The sequence below is a fragment of the Pezoporus occidentalis genome, unplaced genomic scaffold (genome assembly GCF_034315485.1).
Source record: "Pezoporus occidentalis ecotype Australia unplaced genomic scaffold, CSIRO_AGI_Poc_V1 ctg55, whole genome shotgun sequence".
In the NCBI taxonomy this organism is placed as follows: Eukaryota; Metazoa; Chordata; class Aves; order Psittaciformes; family Psittacidae; genus Pezoporus; species Pezoporus occidentalis.
In genome coordinates, this window is record NW_026915888.1 from 1,567,014 (window position 1) to 1,580,682 (window position 13,669).

The 13,669-nt window shown below is 42.2% G+C and overlaps 1 protein-coding gene across 1 annotated transcript in view; it reads left to right on the top strand.

Moving 5' to 3' along the window:
• Positions 1–1,471: 1,471 nt before the first annotated feature.
• The window catches only part of TRPC7 (transient receptor potential cation channel subfamily C member 7), a 77,794-nt gene continuing 65,596 nt past the window's right edge, over positions 1,472–13,669 (top strand). The window contains exons 1-3 of the mRNA XM_062638045.1: positions 1,472–1,724; positions 2,432–2,703; positions 10,047–10,824. Of these exons, the coding sequence (XP_062494029.1) occupies positions 2,702–2,703; positions 10,047–10,824 (780 nt within the window). The 5' untranslated portion in view covers positions 1,472–1,724; positions 2,432–2,701. The remainder of the gene's footprint in view (positions 1,725–2,431; positions 2,704–10,046; positions 10,825–13,669) is intronic.

The window sequence follows — 13,669 nt, forward strand, 5'->3', positions numbered from 1 at the left end:
TCTGCAATGTCTCTGTGGATACAATAATATTTGAGGCTAAAGAATATTGAGCTCATAAGAACTCGGAGGCTTTCGAAACTTCAAACCTTGACTGGAATTTGAAGTCTCCATGTTTCATTCATTCAGTGTCACGACATGACTCTACAATTCCATGACTTCTAAAACTGCCTAATTGTTTCTATGCAGAGGAATTGTTCTGTCAGAAAAAATTCATGCTTGCTTGGTTTTGGTCAGATGTAACATTTACTATGTGTTTTGTCTAGTTTTAAAGATACAGGTGAGATGAAGTAAATAACTTCGTACTTTCATACCAGGGCTGTTCTTGCCCCAGTTAAATAAGAACATTTTTGGTAGAAGGTGCAATAATGCAGATAGTTGACGATGTGCAGGAAAAAAAAAAACCACTAAGTTTTCTGTAATCTTTTAGTCAATAAGACTTCAGTCAGAAGGGGGTTGTATAATATTAGAAATAGATTCCTCAGCAGAGTCTTTTCATGTGAAACTCTTGCAATAGCAAAATGCAAAGCTAATCAAGATGAAAGGCAACTTGTAGAAGTTCAGAACCTTGTGATAAATGCCTTTTAAGTGTGCCAGGTGTAAGATTTCTTGGTTCTGTAGCTGTTTCCACTAATTCTGAGATGTGCCTTACCAGAAACCTACAACAGTACGTTGGATATTTTTAATGTGCTTTGATAATAACTGGCTGTGGACTTCCTCAGTCCCTTTTCCCCCTCCCTTTTGCTCTTCACATGTGTTAATCTGACATGCTCAATTGCAGTTATGAGTGCTGTCAGTATTTTATTAGCTGCAGATTTATGGAGTGGGTAGGCTGTTGATTATTAAGATTATTAAGCAGGTTCTGATAGCTCTGAGTGCTAGACATTGCTGGGGCTTCAGCATTTTTCTTTAGAATGAAAGATGTGTATGGAAATATAAGTGGTGGATATTTTCCAGTGGAGTTAGAACTAAGAAGGATCAGAAGGTGTTGTCACTGCAGCTGTACAGACACATGGAGTAGCAACAGTACATGGATTCCATACCTGAATTTTTCATGATACATGGGGGTGAAAGACTACCTATGTTTAGTCAAATCACTCACATGTTCAACCCCAAAAGGAATATTTTTCAGATAACCTGGCAATACTATGAACAAAATCAATGAAAAAATACCGGTTTTGTCGGATCTCCACTTCCCAACTACCCAATTAAAAAGTATTCCCAAGCCTTAGAAAGGAAACATAAATGAATACTTCTAATGCAAGAGCTCACAATTGTGAGTACAGTTCAGGCTCGTGAAGACAACTTATCTGCCTGGAGATGGGGGGGGAGGGAAGCCCTACACCAGCTGTCTTTATGTATTTCTGAAAGGTATGGTCTGGGATGCTCTTGTAGTGCTGCTACAGAAACCCCACCAAGACCTTAGTGGTCTCTGCTAAAATGGTCAGTGCCTGTGTCCATCATTTCCCTCATGTTCTTCCTTCAATTAACATCCTCAGCTGAGTTGATTACTGATTCGGGACTGTAAGTTGATGCAAAATCGCCTCTTGATCCGTGCCCTCGTTTCACCCGCTGCTGTGACGGAGTGGGAGAGGGAGAACTTGGGGGCAAATCAACATCCTGCCATCCTCTCGCGTGTGCTGCTCATAGAGCCCTGCACTGCCTCCCACCGTCACCTCTCCAAGCGCAAGGTTTCCTCCAGGCTTAAACTCCCGGAGACACGCCAGGTGAGGCGGGCTGGCGGTGTTTGTAATTGCAGTGGGGTGAGGTGGGGATCCTCGCGGCCAGGTAAAGAGGAGCGGATGGGATGCGGGTGCACGGATAGGGAAGGACAGGGAAGGTCATGGGCTTGGGGAGCCCTGTGTGGCTGAAGCTGTGTGGGAGGCGGTGGGAGCATCTCGGGGGCTCCAGGGAGAGGTCCTGGGAAGAATACCTGCTCTTATAGCACGGGATAGAGTGCAGGAGGGTGCACCGGCGCTCCCGGGTGCAGTTTGAAGTTGTTCCGGCTGCGTTCCTCTGCCGAGCAAGGGAGCGGGACTGATTGCACGGGCTGATTATTTCGCGTGTTGGTTTCATTCCCCCTCCCTCCACTCCCACCGCACACACGTACAGACCCCTCTTCGGCCACCCTCGAAGGGACAAGCTCTCCTAGGTAAGGCAGATCTCAACCTGGGCACGGCAGAGAGGGAGAAGAGACAATAACCATTCCCAGCGGAGGGGCGGCACAGCCGGAGGAGGCAGGCGTGCGACGCGTGAGGGGGAGAGCCCCCGACGGAGCCCCCCTCCCCAGTAGGCAGCCTGCGGGCAGCCCTGCCCTCTCCAGGAAGGCTCTCTGTAGCCGCTCCTGCTCTGGGGCAGCCCCTGGGAGGGAGCAAGGGCACTCGCCCACCTTCGGCAGAGAAGGGGGCGAACCCCTTCAATTCCACGCCTACAGGAGGACAGCGGAGTAGGAAGAGGGGAAGGGAAGACGGGAGGACAACGCAACTCACATGCCAACCCCGCATCAGGCTCTTAATCCAGGAAGCGAATCCCGAGCGCTCCAGCGGAGCTCTGCCCCAGCGGCGCCCAGGGGATAAGGATGAAACACCGCCTCGGCCGCGCGGAGCGGCGCTTCAGCACCGGGGACAGCGCCAGCGCCATAGGGGTCCGCGCCCGCGGAGAGCCCGCGCCCTTGGAGTGAAGCGGACCCGGCCCCGATGCGCACATGTAAGACCGCCGGGCAGCCGCGGGGCTCTGCCTCTTTCAGAGCCGGGTCTTCCATCAGGTCCTCCGAGAAGTGCCCTGGCTCTAATGCCACTCCCTAGTTATGCACTGAGAAGTTTCGTTGGGGTTAGAGGTGTCTCGGTGTGACTCGGACTCCTACAAGCTTCGGTATGGGCTGGTGGGAGTGAAGCGGGTGGCTGCGTGTGAAATTGGTTTGGCTTTCGACCCTTGGAATTTGTGCAAGCATGCTCGCTCTCAGTGTACCTTGAAGGGCTTGTTTGTTAGCAGCCGCATGGTTTGGAGTCACGCTGTTGTCTTCTCTTGTATCTGGGTGAATGCTTAAAGGTTTAGGGATTTTTATTGTTCCTGAAAACAGTGTGTCCAAGGTGAAATGAGATAAAATGAGAGGTATAAATACAGGACACTGTATCATGCCTGTTGCAGCTTGCTGGGTCTAACAGTCGTCAGGAGTCCTTCTCTCCACGTTTTTTCTTGTCTTGAAATAACTATGAAGTGAGCAATGAAAAGGGTGCAGGGAGAAATGAAATCCAGCCCAAACCGAGATTACCAGTTCTTTTCAGAGCTTTTTATTCTCTTTTCAATAGAACTGTTTGTTGAAAATCAGCGTTACAGTGCCCCCTGCTTGCACAATTAGAAATATTTTTCATTGCTTTCATCTATAGTAAAATTTTATGAATGAACAGGTATTCCTCTGTTGTGTTCTTGGTATAATCTGAGCCTGAGTTCTGAAATGCTTCAGCAGTGAAGGTGAATTATTCCTAGTTCCCAAAACCAGATTAAAACCAAAAGACGGAAGACTCATTAATGTTGTGGCAATTCATTTGGTGGCCAGACATATTAATGAATGGACGATGGGAGAGAATGTAAAAATAGTCTTTGGTATATCTGTCTCACATGTGTTTTATTATACTGTTGTAATAATCAGTCATCTCCACAATGGTATAGCAAGGGGAAGCAAGGAAGGAAGGAAGCAATTAAAAAACCCATTACTTATAACACAAGAAGAAATTGAATTCAACAACCAAGGTGATTATTTTTCAGTCTCTCCTGCTGTGAAAGTCTTGTATTGGTGCATGACATTGCTTTGGAACGAGAAATAAAATGCTGATGCTTAGTTTATAGGAAGGGAGAGAGCGAGACCACTGGGAAGCTGTGGATGGGTTTGTCTGAAAAAAAGAGCTGGTAGAAAGCCAAGTTCCATTTCCTTTTTTCAAACCACGAGGCAGAGCTGCCTGCTTTCTAACCGAGATCAGGGAGGACATGAAAATTTAGATGCTGGTAAAGATTTGGTGGTCTGTCCTCAGTGTTTCTAGGTTATTGCCCTCAGAACTTATGCTTCGTGACAAGAAGACGATGGGAGTGGCAGTGTGTGTCATTCATCAGCATCCTTTAATCACATGAGAGGCCTCACTTGTCTTCCTGAATGTACCTTGTGCTGCCATTTCTTAAAGGGCTTTGGAAAGTTGTACTTCTGCTGCCTGCACCTGTACTTCCACAAAGAGGGAAGCCTCTTCTAAAAGTTTGACCTTGAAATATCATTTTCCTTTACCTATGTGAGCAGTGGGAATGGTGGGAACGGGATATTATTTCCTGAAACTGCTTTGTAGGACTACTCTGCAAGTGAATGAGCATCTGCCTGAACAGAGCTAAAAGAATCTATTAACTGTCCCTAGATATGTATGCAACTTTTCATGTAGCAGAATGCCCATGCTGCTAATAGTACTGAATTAATGAATTTAGACATCCCAAGATCAAATAAAATGGCAGTTAAGTATTTAAATGCATTAAAAAATAAAAGTTGCTGTTAATCAGCAAGAGATACTGCATCTGTATACATACACAGTAAGCAATATGTGAATGAGAGTACTTAAAACTTTTGGTTTTAAGGATAGCATCTTGACTTCAGGTAACATTTAGGTTATTTAAGACATTAGAGAAAAAAAAAGAGTTTCAGAGACCTCTGGTGTAATATACAACTATTCAGTATTTGGAACACCTATTGAATGTAGGGTAGCAAGGGTGAATAGAGGGAAATGGTCCATTTGATGTATAAGAGCTGTGTCAATTCCAAAGGGGCCTCAGGGAGTCTGCAGCCTTTCTGTGCCCTGATTCTTTTTAGAAATATTGATGTAAGTAGAAAGAAAAATAATAAGTGAAGTGTCAATCTGGCAGCTTCTGAGGTGCTGCAGGAACCAAGGGTAATGCTTTCAAAACGGCGTTCAGAAACTTAGGTTTCCTTTTCAACAAGACAGAGTCAATGTCTCATCAAAGCCGACTCTGATGGTTGCTTCACCCAACGAGGGGCATAGTAACGGTTACATATCCAAAGTTTCTTCTGTAGTTTCAGGACAAAGGGGCCATTGAAAGGGCACAGGAAAACTCTTGCCAACCTCTCTCCACTGACTGAAAGCAGACCCAGAGTGTAGTCAGAGACCATAAGTTCCCAAAGCTGCCTTTGTAAATGCTGTGCTCAATTTTTCAGCTTTAAGACAAGTAAAGTACCTAATACCCATTGATTTCAAAACTAATTCAGACTTCAGATGTTAAAAAACTCAAGCAGAGACTATTCAGCCTGTCCTACATGCTTTTAAAGTTCTGTTTCAAAGCCATGTGTAAAAACTCATATGTAGCCTTTTAAAGCACTTAGGCCTTTGAACATTTTCTTCAAGCCTTAGCTCTAGGTCTTAGCCCTACTCCTGCATAGGTTCTTGTGTAGGACTAGAGAGGCAGCAGAAGGTCCTGTGTGGCATAATCTGAAGCCCTGTGGAAAGGAAGAGCAAGGAGAATGAGCATTTTCTAGGGTAACTTCCATATGGAGCAGCCCAGCCTTGTCCTACACATCTGGCACTCAGAACAGTTAAGTGAGTGTTGTTGCAAGACAGGTGAGTTTCAGCTTCCACATTAGGAACAAACCTCATGTGATGCCATGTTCCCTTTTCAGATGGTGAGTGTCTTGGCGCCTAGTACTGTCAGCACAGGTTGCAAGGACCTACTCTTAGCCACTTTAATTAGAAACTGAGATGCTCCCAGAGGAAGATTTGTAAGAGCTAAACCGCCTTTCAGAAACTGGAGAGGGACTCTTCATTAGGGACTGTAGTGACAGGACAAGGGGTAACGGGTAAAACTTAAACAGGGGAAGTTTAGATTGGATATAAGAAGGAAATTCTTTCCTGTTAGGGTGGTGAGGCACTGGAATGGGTTGCCCAGGGAGGTTGTGAATGCTCCATCCCTGGCAGTGTTCAAGACCAGGTTGGACGTGGCCTTGGGTGATATGATTTAGTGTAAGGTGTCCCTGCCCACAGCAGGGGGGTTGGAACATGATGATCTTAAGGTCCTTTCCAACCCTAACTATTCTGTGATTCTATGATTCTAACTGCTATTCTTCTCCACTCCCCACAGCAAAATGCTCCAGGCATCTTATGGCTCCATCAGCTGTGTCAAGCGTGATGCACGTTGCTGAAAGCAGTACTTAGGCCCTGATATTCTTGGCTTTCTTTTCCCAGACCATTTTGTCTGCAACAACACTGCATACGTCGGCATTCTTTCCTAGACAAACACAATATTTAATTGCAGTGTGTGATGAGTTTGATCAGTAGCTGTCTCAAGGAAATATGCAAATTCAGTCATTTCAATGCTGAGTACCTTTAAATAAAAATGGTAGGATATATACAATCAAGTTGCAATTACCTCATTTTAAGAGGGCACATTACACATGCTCAGTAAATATGATTAATTCTAAACCTGCCTGCGCATAACTGAAGAGCAGAATAGAAAAAGGTGCCGAGTACAGTCATGGCATTACAGTAGGGTTCAGTCTCCAAGATCTTCAGCTGTTGAGTATATTACTCTTTGCACTACCACGTCTCTATCATGATTCAGTGCTCAGGTCAAACATAATTACAACTTTCTTTTAGCACAGGAGTTGATAGCTGATCATTTCTCGTGAAATTATTCAAAGTTAAAAGTATAATTTTTTATTCATCTCTTGTTCTCTATAAAGATAATGAAGTGTGATAGTTGAGATATTGATCTTCTCTGCCCATGAGCAAGATTCGGGGTCATAATTCATCTGAGTTATGGTGCTTATGTCCTTACCTGCAGGCAGTGGAGAACAACTCTGTGCTGTAGGGACATCCCTGTGGAACATTTATTGCAAGATAAACGTTGTATAATAATATCCTTTGTGAGGGCAGGTGTGCTTTACTGTTACCTCTTTTTCCGATGCAGTTTCTGTTGTTAGAAACTGTGTGTGAAAGCAGTGTTCTCTCTGAACTGAAGAAAGTGAAACAAAGGTCTTTATTTTTTGGCATGTTATTACATATACAACAAGCAGGTGTGAATTAGCTCTAGGCCAAAATAAAGCCTCCTTTCTCAAGCAAAAGCCTTATATCTGTGACAATGGTAATATTTTATGTAGGTTTATGTTTACTTTGGGTGTGAGTATAAGGTTACTTGTCCCACCTACTTGGGTTCTCTTTTAGAGGTAAAAGAGATAAAGCTTTTTCTAAAATAACAAAGTATCAAGAATTATACTTGGGCATCAGGCAAAATATGTAATAGGTTCCTCACTGCTGGAAATTGTCCATCTTTTGGAGGTGCTTCCAGTAATGACCATTAAATATAACAACAAATATAAGGTTGCCAAATATCATACTATTCATGGCTTCTGAACACCAGCAAAGCCCAGTGGAATTCCTCCAGCTTGACACAGCTATTGTAATTAACTGCCCTAAGATATTTCGATGTGTGCAATCCTGCCATACTCACAGGTCATCCTGAGTAGCTACAGAAGGTGGGATTGGTTTCCACTTGTAACAACGGTTATTTAAGCCATCACCAGCTCATTCTTTGGAGTTGCTGAACATTTTAAGAGGCTTCATTTATCATCAAGGAAATCCCAAGACTGCATATGTGTGAAGTGCTTTTTGGTGCTATTAGTCCCCATTTAACAAAGTCACAGTTTAGAAGTGTTTGTTTCTATGTAGAGTCCTTACTGGAACTCAGAGTTCAGAGGAGGTTTAAAACTTAAATGATAGATAAGCACTTTTTCATATGGTTAAATACTTCACTTTAAGCACATCTTAGTCCTTTTGGCTTCACCGGGACTGCTTCTGAGATGAAAACTAATTGCTGGGGACATGAAAGAGGATGTGTAGGTTCATATATGTGAATACATGCTTGCAAAATCTGGACTCTACTGAAATTAATGAAACTTATACTATTGATTTCTAAGGGGCCCCAACGTTATCCCTGGAATTTTGTTGCTTTCCTGCTGTCTCCTGGTCACTGTCAGATACATTAATGCTATGATTTTTTAGCTGTTATTGTTTTGTCTTATGGAACACTTCATGCAGTCTTGGGAATTAATTGATTTAACCATTTCGCCTTCATTATTCTTGTGTCCCTCATCTCTGAATTTCTTCAACTTCCAACCACACCAGAAGGGATTAGTTTGAACATCCATACAACACTTTATCTCTCAGTGGAGCATGGGATAATATGTTCAGTTTCTTCCAGCTTTTATTAAGTTGTTATACTGACGCATCAAAGCTTTGGGGAAGAGGTTCATAATAATGAACCTTTCTTTCAACCTTGTATGGTCACAGAATTTCTCTCTTAGGATGTTTTTACATTTTAAAGTAGCTGCTAAAAAAGTGCTGTAACATTTGTTTGAATTTCTTCAATATTTGCTTTCTGCCCTAATCTGTAAAAAAAAAAAGTGATGAATTAAAATAATAGAGGCATGAATAAGTCTTAGCTCCGTAAGAACCACCACCTTGAGATTTTGTGTGTCCTGGCACTTTTTAGGTAGCCTGGGTTTCTGATACCGTTTGTTTTCCTGGGGTTTTGCTTGATTCCATTACTGTTTTCTTACATACTATTGAAATCCACTGGCATCTTTCCATCTCGTCATTCACAACAACACTTTCAAACTCCAGTAGTATTTTTTCAGAGCAACATGAACTTTTCATTGACTGAAGGTCAAAACTGCCTTGGAGAACAGATGGAGCATGGAAAGGTGAACCTTTGCCACCCCGCTGAGCATTAACACCTGCTTGTTACATCTGCCCATTGCAGCTTAGAGGCTCCTGAAAATGTTACCCAAGTGATTTAGGACTTGTTGTTGAACTGAGTGCAAATGGGTTTTGTGAAAGAGGTGTTGTTTTCACCTCTTTACTCAGACTGCCCATTCTGTGGGTTTAGGATGGTGATTAACTCCATGTGCTTAGGCTCTAAAAGAGGGACTAGGATTTTGTTGAGGTTACTGCAATAAGATTTAAAAAGAGCAACATCAAGATGGCCCTGAATGCAAAGTGTGAACGTTTTAAAAACACAGATAGATTTAGGATTTTGGGTAATTTCGTAAACTCCTCTTCAAGCCTGGTGGTATATAGCATAGTTTTCTCTGGGGATTCCAGAGAAGGCAGAATAAGATTAGTTTGTCACCAACTCCAAGTGAAGGCATTTCAGTCACTTCATCAGTAGGAAAACTGCCCTCTGTTTGAGACCATAAACCTGTGTTCCTGTCTTTCTGCAGTTGCTCTCTGAAAGATGCTTACTGAAGAATGATGTGACACTAAATCAGGAGTTATTCCTATGGTTTTCAAGACTGGCCCCTGGATTTGGATACTTGCATTTAGAGAAACTGTCAACTGTATTTCAGTGAGAAAATTAGTCATTCATTAAACTGCTCTAGATCAGGAAACAGAAAAATGGTATAACACAACATGAAAAAAGCAGTGAATGAATAGGTGGTTTGCTTGCACCAGCTGAATCTCAGCAGAATGTGTGATATATTTATCCTTGTTGCCGTGTGTTTAAAATTAGAAGCACACTTTTTAAGTTTATGGAACATTGTTTATTGGCCTGATGCAAGGTCTGTTGACACCGGGAGTCCTGCTAATTTTCTTTAGGGCTCATGCCCTCAAGGATGGAATTCAAGAAGAGTAAATGGGAGAAATATCGTGTTTGGGTATCACTCCTAATTACTGTATAATAAAGTTCTAAACAATAAAAATGGAAAACAATGTGTTCACACTTTTGGGGAGGGCTGTTTCTGAAGTTAAGAATGTACTGTGTATTCTTGTTGAAATCCAGAAGGGTGTACAAGTCAGAACTTGTCTGTTGTTCAAAAACCTAATCTTCATTCCTATATATATGGGTACATAGGGTATATGTCTCCTATATGATTTTAAACTACTGGCCAACATCATAAAAAGCCATCAAGAGCTGATCATAATGAGCCATTTCTAACCTTATTTCAGGTTATGTGAGATTATGACTCTCCAGGAATATAACCAGCCTTCCTTTCTGGTTTTCTGCAGGTTGAGAAACAGCAACTATAAAAACATGCATCGCAGGCACACAACCCTTCGGGAGAAGGGCCGGAGGCAGGCCATCCGGGGCCCAGCCTACATGTTCAATGAGAAAGGCACCAGCCTGACTGCAGAGGAGGAACGCTTTCTCGATTCTGCAGAATATGGCAACATTCCTGTTGTGCGAAAAATGCTGGAGGAATCCAAAACCTTGAACTTCAATTGCGTCGATTATATGGGACAGAACGCCCTTCAGTTAGCTGTAGGCAATGAGCATCTGGAAGTGACAGAGCTCCTCCTCAAAAAGGAGAACCTTGCTCGGGTTGGAGATGCGCTTTTGCTAGCCATCAGCAAAGGATACGTGCGCATTGTAGAAGCGATATTGAACCATCCAGCCTTTGCCCAAGGACAGCGCCTCACACTCAGCCCCCTTGAGCAGGAGCTGAGAGATGACGATTTTTATGCTTATGATGAAGATGGAACTCGGTTTTCCCATGACATTACCCCTATCATACTTGCTGCCCACTGCCAGGAGTATGAAATAGTTCACATCTTACTTCTAAAAGGTGCGCGGATTGAAAGGCCACATGACTATTTTTGCAAGTGCAATGAATGTATTGAGAAGCAGAGGAAAGATTCCTTTAGTCACTCTCGATCAAGAATGAATGCCTACAAAGGATTAGCCAGTGCTGCTTATTTGTCTCTTTCCAGTGAAGACCCTGTCCTTACTGCTTTAGAGCTAAGCAATGAATTGGCCAGACTAGCCAACATTGAAACTGAATTTAAGGTAATTTCCCACTGTGCCTTTTTCCTTGGGCTGAATGTGTTCAGGGTACTGTATGTTTTACATGTTTGATCATGTCTTGGTTTGCCATTTGAGGGAATGGGGGAGGAACCAGAAGCTATAGAAATTGCCAGATGTGTTAACTACACACATTCAGATCACTCTGCATTCTCCAGCTAATAAGTGTTTGGAACTGAATATTGCATATGATAGCAGAGACATCATTTCTCAGAGTTCCTATGTTGCAGGCTGTGATTGATTAGAATTTCTAGTTTGTGGCAGGAATAAAAATCAGATTATTACAAAAATGGAGACTCATTTTTTTTTGTAAGAAAGGTAAGTCTTTTTAATGACCGATCTATTTTAGAGGAAGAGCTCTAGAGGCTGGTTTAATGGCTTAAGAATCCAGTACATCTAGTTCTGTTGCAGTGATAAAGGGTATAAATTTCTAGTTCTCTTACAAAGATAAAAGGCATAAATTAAGCAAATCTGGTTCTCTGTAAAATAATATAAATTGCACTGCATCTTAATGGTTTAGTACTGCATCTCTATATGAGGAATTTCATGGAAAAGGAGGAGAGAAATGATTAAGAGGTGGTTATGAACTTTATTATCTTACGAAACAGTGGAACTTGCAGAACTGTTATTTAAGATTTGCATTACCATAATGAGTTTGTAAATGTCCTATGTCATTTTCATTCTTTCTTTAAGTCATTTGATGACATAAATAACATTGTGTCCCTTTCTAAAATAAATTAGTCATGAAAAAACTCATTTTCAGTGGCTCAGTCATCAACATAAGGATGTTTTCTAACTTATGACTACTGTGCATCTACAATCACTATCAGGGGCACTGGGGTAACAAAATCTATGTTGTGAGTGAGCTAGTGTAGGATGCCAGCCAGGAATTCATTATTTTTAATTTAGAAAACTGTTCAAGTGTTAAAGCATCCATTTTAGGATTTGTAGCTATATGCTCTGAAGGATTAGGGCAGTGATCATCCCCCTGTACACGGCACTAGTGAGGCTGCACCTTGAATCCTGTGTTCAGTTTTGGGCCCCTTACTACAAGAGAAACATTGAGGTGCTGGAGCAGGGCCAGAGAAGGGCAGTGGAGCTGGTGAAGGGCCTGGAGCAGAAGTGTGAGGCAGAACTGAGAGTGTTTATCTGGAGAAGGCTGAGGGAGGGACCTTATCGCTCTCTATAACTACCTGAAAGGAGGTTGCAGTGAGGTGAGGGTCAGTTGGTTCTCCCAGGTAACAAGCCATAGGACAAGATGAAATCCCCTCAAGTTGGAATATTTAGATTGGTTACTGGGAAAAATGTCTTCAACAGGAGGGTTGTCAGACATTGGAACAGGCTGCCCAGGGAAGTGGTAGAGTCACCATCCCTGGTGATATTTAAAGGACATGTAGATGTAGCACTTAGGAACATGGTGGACTTGGCAGTGCTGCGTTCACAGTTGGACTTGATCTTAAAGGTCTTTTCTATGATTCTCTGCTCTCCAATTTAAAAGTGAGAAGAAAGCACATTCATAGGTGGTTCCCTTTGAAACTCTGTAATAAGTCTCTAACAGGAAAAAATACCTAAACCACTGAACATTTTTGGCAATAAAATTAAGGCAAAATCTTGCAAACCCCTTTTACCCATGTGAATCACAATCTCAAGGACACAATAATTTAAAGGGAGTTTTTACTTGCATGGCATTCAGTCCTAGTGAAGCAACCTTATTTGGTTCATCAAATCTGGCTGCTCAAGTGAGGGCTACTCCTGCATGAAAGCACTGTGGGCTCACACCCATAGTTAACAACTTTAATATCTCATTAATGTTCCAGCCACTTTTCAGTAGGAAAATATATATAGTGTGGAACATGAGCAGTCTTGTACTGCACGCTTGTCAGTTCTGATAAGTGTCTTGCTGCACAAAAGTAAATTAATTTCTATGAGAGTCCTGCCTTTTTCCTCATAGAGCTGCCAAGATGGTCTAGACTAGCACTGGCAGGTACATGAATCCTCAAGGAGCAAACAAGCAATCAAATGTTAAATAGTCCCATGGTGGTTGTATCTCCCCAGCACTGGGAAATGGGTGCAAGTAAACCAATACTGGAAAACAAATTAGAAATACTTTGCTAAATTACTGTGTTTCCAGGAAGGTTTTCCAATTTCATTGCCTCTTTGGAAGGTTCTGAGCAACACACTTCTATAGAGTGGGCTGCCCAGGGAGGTTGTGAATGCTCCATCCTTGGCAGTGTTCAAGGCCAGGTTGGACAGAGCCTTGGGTGGCATGGATTAGTGTGAGGTGTCCGTGCCCATGGCAGTGGAATTGGAACTGGATGATCTTGAGGTCCTTTCCAACCCGAACTATTCTATGATTCTATATGGAATTGAAGTACCTCAAAAGTATCCATACCAATACTTTACTTCAAAGTTGTCACATTCCTTTAATGTTTCCAGAAATAAGAAGCTTCTCAAGATTATAATGTATTCTCATTGTAGGAAAAAAAAAATCATGTATTTATGCAAAAATATTTATTCTTATTAACATAAATGTGATGTGAAATAGGGTATTAATAAAAGAGAGGGGTTTTTGCAACGTGACGTTCTGAGAATTCATTTCCAGAAAATGCTGAAAATGTATTTAAGAAGCCCACAAATTATGAAGATTTATGGAAGCAGACAAGCTCCAGAGGACTCCTTTTGTGCCTAAAATAATAATTTCCTCGAATTTTTAACTTTTAGCACCAAAGTTCCGTCATTACAATTGGCGCTCGACAGATTCATAAAATTATCACTTGGGATTATTTCGGAATGGTTATTTATACACAGTCCTAGGCAATACAGTTTTCAG